Source organism: Lactuca sativa, chromosome 9 (assembly GCF_002870075.4).
Source record: "Lactuca sativa cultivar Salinas chromosome 9, Lsat_Salinas_v11, whole genome shotgun sequence".
Taxonomy (NCBI): domain Eukaryota; kingdom Viridiplantae; phylum Streptophyta; class Magnoliopsida; order Asterales; family Asteraceae; genus Lactuca; species Lactuca sativa.
In genome coordinates this window covers 27,773,970-27,782,957 of record NC_056631.2, presented here as the reverse complement: position 1 = coordinate 27,782,957, position 8,988 = coordinate 27,773,970, and the positions used below count along the sequence as shown (strand labels likewise).

Genomic DNA, 8,988 nt, shown 5'->3' with positions numbered 1-8,988 from the left:
CCTGAAAATCGAACAAACCCGAAACTTTCCCCATATGTCATTTCTTTTTGGAAATAAAAACATCACAAACTTTTCCAAACCGAGAATACATACGCCATAAATCAGAATGAATGATATAATCTGGAAAATTCGTTATGTAAAAAGACTATGATTCAGATCAGCGTCTAGTGAACCACCATGTGAATTTTCACTAAAACCATTATATTTTGATTTTTTTTCGGTTTGTGACTGTTGGGTTAGTTACTACATTATAAATAATTTGTAACCAAACATATAAAAAAAACTAACAGTTATACTATGTATATAGAGTAAAATTGTCGAATTAAAAATAATATCAACACAATAATGAATTTAGAAAATACTCAAAATATAATGGCTAGCCAGCGGACCAAAATGTTGCCAATTGCCATAAAGGCATAAACGTTAAATTGGAATCCGTGTTACCAAAAAACTACCATCACCACATATTGCAACTTTTAAACAGCTTTGACCGGTTGACCCTTATCCACAAATCTCAACAATATTCATGACTTCAATAGACTATAGAGACCTTTCCAAGACTTCAATTAGACACACCTTTATAAAACTAAGACTTACTTGATATTAACATTATAAAAGCAATATATTACAATGATACCAACAATCTCTTTTATAGAATAAAGAGTTATAATAAATTAATATCGTTATATAAAATTTTAATTATATGTATCAGGCCTACGCAATACTATTGCGATAGCAAAATTGAAATTCCTATTCAAAAAAAAACACCACAACAGTATATATTAATATTCCTTTAGCCTTCTACCAAAAACATATTTATATATATGTTACATTAGTAAATCGATGAGTCTAGGCTCACGTCTATCAGATGTTAACCATACAAAAAACATAACAACATATGATACATGACTTAAAACACATCTCATCAAATTTCATAACCCTCTTAATCCAAAAGCCTCCTCCAAATGTTTCCATCTGCCACCATAAACAACATAACATTATTATGATTATGACAACAACCATGTATAGCTATTCATATTAAGTGCTTAACTCATTAAGCCAACATACCTTTAAGCCGGGACCCAACAAGAGCTAGCATACAACACCCTCCCTTTCCATCCTTGCAATATCCATTTCCCATCTTCATCAAACACAAAATCCTTATGATACCCGACCCGCTTACATCTCAACTTCGAAACAAGCTCCCGATCCAACGGTTTCATCTTAAACCCGGCCCGCGAAATCCTCACCTGCCACTGTTTATACGATTCCGGCCTTTCCACCCGTTCACCACCTTCACACGCAATCACATTCATCGCTTCACGCCCATAAAACTCCTTCTCAAAATTCAACCTCTCGTAATTCCCTCTTTCAATAGTCGCATCAAACATGTCAAACAAAGCAGAGTAATGAAAAAGCGTCTCCTTGAAACGGGTCACGAAAAACGGAGCACTGTAAAACCCGTTAATCACCGCGTGAACGAAAATATCAGGCTTCATTTCGTGTATCAATTTCAAAACCTTGTCTCGTGGACTATCCACCGAAACCGTTTCATCTAACAAGTTATGGAATCGGATCAAGCTGTTGACTGCTACGAATTCATGTCTTTGAAGCTTTAACTCTTCGATTTTAATCGTCTCCCAGTTTTGGCTCGCGATGGAATTGTACTCAAACGGGACGTTGAAGCGGTCACAGTAGTTGGATAACCGGCGTCCGGTTTCCTCTAACCGTTCGGCCGGGCGGAATCCCGGTTGCGGGAATTCAATTCCGGTGATCCGGAGCTTCGGAGGCCCGCCGGGTCGCTCCGAAAGATGTTTGATGAAAATGGGCCATTGGAATCCGTACGCGATTCCGAAGTCGACTATATGAATGATTGAAGCCGTTGAAGCTGCATCGTATATTGATTTGTTGGCGAATGTAAACGCGATTTTTTTGAAAGGGCAAGCGGAAAGGTAGACTTGATACGCTTGTAGCTTTTCGGTAGCTGTGATCCGCATGGCGGTTTTGACTGCATAGAGCTGGGACCCGGTGCCAGCTAAGCGGGCTTCGATTCCGGTGGCGAATACGTGAGCTAGTCTCTGGGAAGCATCGCCGGAAGTTGACGCGTGTTGTTTTATGAGGTGGAGTTGTTCGGTGGCGGTGCGGCGGTCGCCGGCGGCGACCGCTTGGGCACAGTTGACTAAAAGGGTAGAAAGGTCAACGGTTTTTGTAGGGGTTTTTTTGGTATTTCGGGTGTTGTTATTACCATTTTGTTGTGGTTTTTCTTTTTCAGAACATGGTGTGGAGTTGCAGTTTGTATCGGCTCCGAGAAGTACACGATCGAACATTTCGGATAATTCGTTTTCTTCAACATAAACAGCAGATTGTTTGCTGCTTCTTTCTTCTTCATAACTGTTGTCATCTAACTGATGATGCTTCCTTCCTTTAATAACTACACCATTGGAATTGGATGAAGGTTTTTCTTTTTCTACTTTTTCAACTTTTTCAATCTTGACTACAGCTTCTGGAGGTGGGTTTGTTGAATCTTGAGGTGAATCTTGAGGTAAGTCGTATTGATCCAAATCGATAACTAGAGGCTTTGTAGAAGGTAGGAATTTACTAGCTTCTTCCATACCTTTATTGAATTGCTTGATAGATTCGGTATCTGTGAATATATTTTGTGCCATGTGTGTATTTAGCATTTGATTCATATTGCCATTGACATCATTGAATGACATGAACGGGTGGTAATCAAGAGTTTGAGTTTGTGTAACGGGTGATAATGAGTCAAAAGTATAACCACTGGGCCAATCGTGTTGAGTTGAGTTGCTGTGACTCGTGCTGCTGTTTGTATTCTCATTCTCTTCTGAGGTTTCAAGATTTGGGGGTAATGTATGTTGTGGAGAAGGAGAGGGATATTGTTCACCTAAGGCTTCATATAAAGATCTTTCGGTGGCTTGTAGTTCTAAAGGGTCACAAAACAAGCTTTGTATCCCCTCTTCATCTTCTTCAACAAGAATCTGGTCTATGAAGTTGAAAACACATTCGTTGAATTCATCTGGAGATTCCTCTTGTGAAGGGATGTCTGGGGATACACTTGAAGAACCAGTGTTAGGATCTGGTGGAGTGTAAGGAATCTCCAAGAAGCTTAAATCTAAAGGTTCGTCTTTATATTTGTATCCATTTGTGAGGGCTGAACTTTGATCAAAGATGGGTAAGATATCATCATCATACAAACTGAAACCATTGATGTGATTAGAGAATCCATTTTGTCGTGGCTCCATGACCATATACAACTAATCAGAACTGAGCATGAAAGGCACCAAAATTATCCCAACTCTTCGTACAAGCTACAGAAAGATGATTAATTTCGGACAAGTTTTCCACTAAAACCTACAAACAACAAGAAGAAGAGAGGATGAAAATCTTGTTATTTTGCATAAAACTCCGATGTTAAGAACAGTATCCCACTCATTATCAAATCGAGAAACGAAAAGGTTACAACGAACAAAAGTTTACAGACTCAAAAAAAAAATTAATGAATAACTTAAGAATAAAGAAGCACAAAAATCAAACAGATCTCTGCGTAAATAAAACGCATACTACATACCAAAAGGTAGAAAAAGTATTTAATTCAATCAAAAAGAGCAAAAAAACGGCATACACACATAAAACCCTAATTTTGCAAAGAAGAAATCAGCAAAATCAAACTAAAAATGAACTCGGATAGAGGAATTGGATTCAAGGATTAAAGGATAAAAGTCAAACATAATCATAAAGTGAAAACATAAAATAACGAAGCAAAGGAAGTGTTCATGGTTTACCTCCGACTGGTGGCCTTAGGAGGCGTGGTGCAGAGAGAAGTGGAGAAGAAAGGGTTGTCAGTTGAAGATTAGAAGCTGATTGAAGAGGGATGTGAATATTAATGTACCGCAGAATAGGGATCCATGAATCAGGAAGGATCCTGGAAGTGAAGGTGGGGGTATGTGGACTCAGGCAGCCGTTCAGAGCGGTTACCGGTGGTGGGAGCACGCACGGTTAGTGCGTTTAACAGGCAGACAATGGCTTTAGCGGGATCCTTGACATCTGTGGGTTGGAGTTACCGGTTGAATATTCATTCCACACGTAAATTCAGACACATTCTTTTCCATAAGAAAATTTATAATCGTGTATTTTGCTGAATGATGATATATATTTTGTGAATTTATTTAATCAATTCATGTATATAATAGTTAGGGGCCGTTTGATAGTTGTTGATTAATAAAGTGCTAAACGGGAAAGATCTTTCTGAGTAATAAATTCTGACCGGGTAAGAAATGATGTTGTTTGATTGTACATCTGATTAAATGTGTTGACTGATGTAAAATGACCATTTTACCCTTGTACTTATAATAATAATAATAATAATAAAACTTCCAGCATAATAAAAAATATCTAATCAATCTATTCATTTAAAGATAGATTATGAACTCACTAACAAATCTTTTTGTCTACTAATGTTTTAAGGCCTTGTTTGTTATGCAAGACAGGACATGAAAGAACCAGGTGTACTGCCTGGGACTAGGGCTAGAACAAAATTGCAAGTTTTGATCTTTCATCTATGAAAAAGACATAAATATCTTCCTAATCATCATAGCTGAAATGCCCTTGAAACCGTGTTGATAAGAATTAAGAAATTATACCCTTACAAACGGAATCACCAAAAGATGGAATGGCTAATTCCAAAGCTCTGATGCCATCCTTGGAAGTGAAAAATGAAGCATTATCAGTTGACCGCCAATTAACCAATAAATGTGAAATTTTACAACGTAGAATTAGAAGATTGTTTTATGTATCAGAAGTAGAACTTATGGAAGTGAAAACTAAAGCATAAACCTAATCCAACTAAGGAACAAATACCATCATTCAAAAAATTTAACTGTAACTGATATGTAAACTAAAAAAATAGTTGAAATAAACAATATTTTATCATATGATTCATTCTATGACCACATCAAAACACATACATATTCTATTTGGTGGATTGGTTTCATTGAGCAATCACTCAAAGGAATACAAAAAAACAAACATACAAATAAAAATCAGATTCAACATCATGACCACATCAAACTAATATAACCAAACTCTATACTAAACAGTGGAGCAAAAGGCCTTTCTGGATAAAACTTGTGTAAGGGAAAAATTGTCCAAAGCAAGAGAATTACCAGCAACTTTGTGAAAGAAACATCAATTGTAGCCACTTTAAACTACCAACAACACATCCTTGCCATTTACAAATAATGATATATCTCAGGGGCTTAATAGTAATAGAGGGAGCATCTAGACTTGAGTATAGCACAACTTCTTATTGTAGTCAAAAAAAAATCCAAGTGTATCCATCGAATGTTTTAAATGTACTTAGCACCACTCCCGCAACAAAATTAGAGAGATTAGGAGAGAAGCAATATAGAGAGAGGAAATTACCCCCAGGAGAAAATCAATGTCTTTTTTTTCTTTCTTCCTTACTCAACCAGCAGATACATAAGAAAATTGAGAACATAGGAGCATATGGATTCTGATATGATTTCAGATAGTTGATTGATTGCGAGAAGATAAATGGAAGTGATTTCAGATGGTTAATTTCTTACTACTGCTAGAGATATAAACGCAAAAGAGAAGGGGAAACATACCTGCAATTAAATTCGAACCGAAGTGGAAAGAGGCAGTCCATCGATTCTGTGATTGATTTTAAGAAAGCAATGGGGGTGTTGGATGATCGATTATGTGAGCCTATTACGAACGAGATGCAAAAGAGGTGTTGGATCGATTCTTCCTACACGTACAGGGATACACACGCAAGGGCACAAGTGGAATTAGATGTCTTCCTTTCTCAGTCAGCCGATTCCTTCTCCCTTACCGGGTTAGACCTTAATTTCTCAGTCAGAAGGGTTATCAAACAGCTACAATTGACCGGGTCAGCCAAAAATGTCTGACTTGACTCAGTCAAACGAGTATCAAACAAGGCCTTAAATAGTTATGGATATAATCATCGATCGTTGAGAATTTTTTTGAAATATAACACGATTTTTTTTCACAAAATGACCAAAATAATCATGTTATATTGTTTATGGTTGTCCAAATAATCCGGATCAAAACATCAAATATTATGTGACTCTAGGATTATTATATTGTCTATGTATATATGATTTATAGAAATTTTTATCTTAATATAATTTTATTATATTATCTATCAGACGATATTATTTTTTATAATCTTAATTATTTTTTATGTATGAGAGAGGGTATTACATGACAAAGATATATATATATATATATATATATATATATATATATATATATATATATATATATATATATATATATATATATATACACACACACACACACACATTATAATGGTGCAAATTTCACGATAAGATTTTTCATTTTTAACTCATATAAAAGAAGTCGTTTGTTAAGCAACATCATAAAAATCATTTGTTCCAAAAGTTTACATTCCAAAATCAGAGTATAATAATATTGAAGAATCGCAAATTACAAAAGTTGTCGATGTGTGTACAAGCATGTCTTTTTCATCTCACGATCATCTAAAGTACCTGAAACATTTAATCCACAACTGTAAGCAAAAGCTTAGTGAATTTCCCCCAAAATACCACACACCACAATATACATACAAGCATACAAACATTGGCCTTCAATCCATAACTGGTCCGCCCCACTCGCCTACAACATAAAGTTGGCCCGCACCTGGCCTTCAGCGCAACGCTGGTCCGCCCAGGTATCTTGGCCTAACGTACAAAGCAGGACCGCCCTCAACCCACCACAAGATATGTCGACATATATAACAAACATACAAGCAAACAATCTAACAACACAGATTTAACACTTAGTTCCAGATTTGCTTCCTTATTCAGTGTTGTGGCCCAATCATCAGTTGTTATGAGGCTTAGGGCCTTGGAGAAGAAAGAATTTGGCCTATTTCGGATGTGGGTGTTATGGTTTAAGTAATCCAAGTGTTCAATGGTGCCTTCAGAGGTTAAGGGTATAATTGTAATTTGATGACTCAGTCTTTTATGGATTTTGGGTTTTGTTTGGGAAGTTTTAAGGCTATGGTGTGTCGTTAGAAGCGTAGGGCTTCTTGCCAACTTTCTGTGGATATAAGGTTCGTTGGAAACGAACCTAAGATGAGGAAGTTATGGCAATTTGTATTATTGACAATAATGGCCCTTAATGGAAAAGGTTTGCAAGTTAAGTCTCATGCGTGAATGGTAAGGGGGGCACGTGCCTGGGTGAGTACGCCCAGCATAATGAGCAGACTGCCAAACCCTAATTTTTAGGGTTTGGGCACTATTTAACCATCAGTATGAGATCAAGGCTCTTTCATTTCTTAGTCTCCATTGTCTTTGAACATCATTTTCGAACCGTAATCCCCTTGGTGGTGCATTCTTGAGCTTGGAGGTGATTTTGAAGGTCCTTAGTGTTATTTCAAGGAAGTAGATTTTGGTGATAAAGCTTGGTGTAGCCTTAGGGTTATAGATCCAGAATCTTCAATCTCTTGGGAAGCTTTAGGAGGTAAAAAGTTCTTATCTTGACTTCTTTTTATGCTAGTTTGTGTTTAGGACAAGATTAAGGGTTTTTATGGTGTATTATGTTCTCCTTGTGAGTTTGAGTCACTCCAGGAGCTTAGAGTGATAGATCTTGCCTCTTCTGATGTTATTAGTTCATAAAAATGATTGCTTGATGTTTAAGAATGGGCCATGCATGTTATAGTTGGATTAAAATGGGTCTTAATGGATTAAGATGGTTGTTGGGTCCCATTGAGTCGTGCAAATGCATAAAGGTGTCGACTTTATGCATTAAGAGCTTAGATTGAAAGTCTTCTAAGGTTTGGATGCAAGGACTTAAAGGATTAAGTTGTGGTTTGAGTTTTGAAAAGTCTCAGTTATGCCCCGCGTAACTAATGGTACACCCAGTGTACCTTGTTTTGGTCGCGATGTGGTTTCACCGTGTGCGCTCAACGTATGACGTTTAGCTGGGCTTGGGCTTGTGGTGATTTGGGCTTCGCATCTTTGGGCTACCTTGTTGCTTTGGACCTTTTGGTCCATCTAAGATCAACTTTTTGGGACTAAGGAAATTATTGGGATTTAGGATAAGGCCCATATGGGGGTTGGGCCCAATTTGGAAAATTGGGCCATTAGTGAGTCTTTGTGGATCTTTTGGTTTTGGGCCTTGGTGGCCCCAATGAGTTTGGTCCATTAGTGGGCCTGGTTAGTTGGGCCATATTTGGGCCTTGTGATAGGGGTTAGCCTTGTGTAGTTATTGATTATGGTGTTGGGTTGTTTGTCTCAGTTCGAGAGCCGGTTTGCAGTAGCGGTAGCAGTGTATGATTATTCGCGTAGCGGTTGAGGTGAGTCTTCTCACTATGTCCATGGGTTGAAGGCACCAATGCCGACCCATTACGTGTTATGTAATATGCTAGTTAAATTTGTGATACTTGCATGGAAGATCCTAAGGGTAGCTCATGGCACTTGGATATTAGACCATGGGGGAGCCCATGGCAACTATATGTATGTTGCATGATAATCTGTGGTTGTATGGTGTATGGTATTTTGGGGAACTCACTAAGCTTTGTGCTTACGGTTTTCAGTTTATGTTTCAAGTACTCTGTTTTTCAAATGGAAGGGTTTGGCATGACTGCAATGTACACACCACATCTTTCCGCATTCTGTGAATTACTCTGGTCTAATGGTGTTTTGTTAGAACTTGTTTACCTTGGTTTTATGAGAAAAATATGTATTAACGATTTATTAATCTAAAAACAAGAAAATTTTATGTCATGATTTTTGGGGCGTTACAACAGGTAAGTGTCTAAACTAGTCTACATGTCTAACAATTCACAACAACATACAGGGTCTCATACAACATTCTACACTACAACCGAAAGATTACCAAATGAATGCATAGTTGTATATAATTAGAGATAAGATAGACAGTTGACCATATGATCCT

The 8,988-nt window shown here is 37.3% G+C and overlaps 1 protein-coding gene across 1 annotated transcript; it reads right to left on the bottom strand.

Moving 5' to 3' along the window:
- Window positions 1-778: 778 nt before the first annotated feature.
- On the bottom strand, window positions 779-4,132 carry LOC111902221 (scarecrow-like protein 34). The gene is made up of 3 exons (XM_023898073.3): window positions 3,804-4,132; window positions 1,069-3,372; window positions 779-975 (listed from the first exon to the last, which is right to left on the bottom strand). Exon 2 carries the CDS (start codon window positions 3,267-3,269, stop codon window positions 1,071-1,073), a length of 2,199 nt encoding a protein of 732 aa, XP_023753841.1. The 5' UTR covers window positions 3,270-3,372; window positions 3,804-4,132; the 3' UTR covers window positions 779-975; window positions 1,069-1,070.
- Window positions 4,133-8,988: the final 4,856 nt, after the last annotated feature.

Coding starts and splice junctions, on each gene's coding strand:
- LOC111902221 (XM_023898073.3), bottom strand. CDS start 3,269: ATGGTCATGGAGCCACGACAAAATGGATTCTCTAATCACATCAATGGT.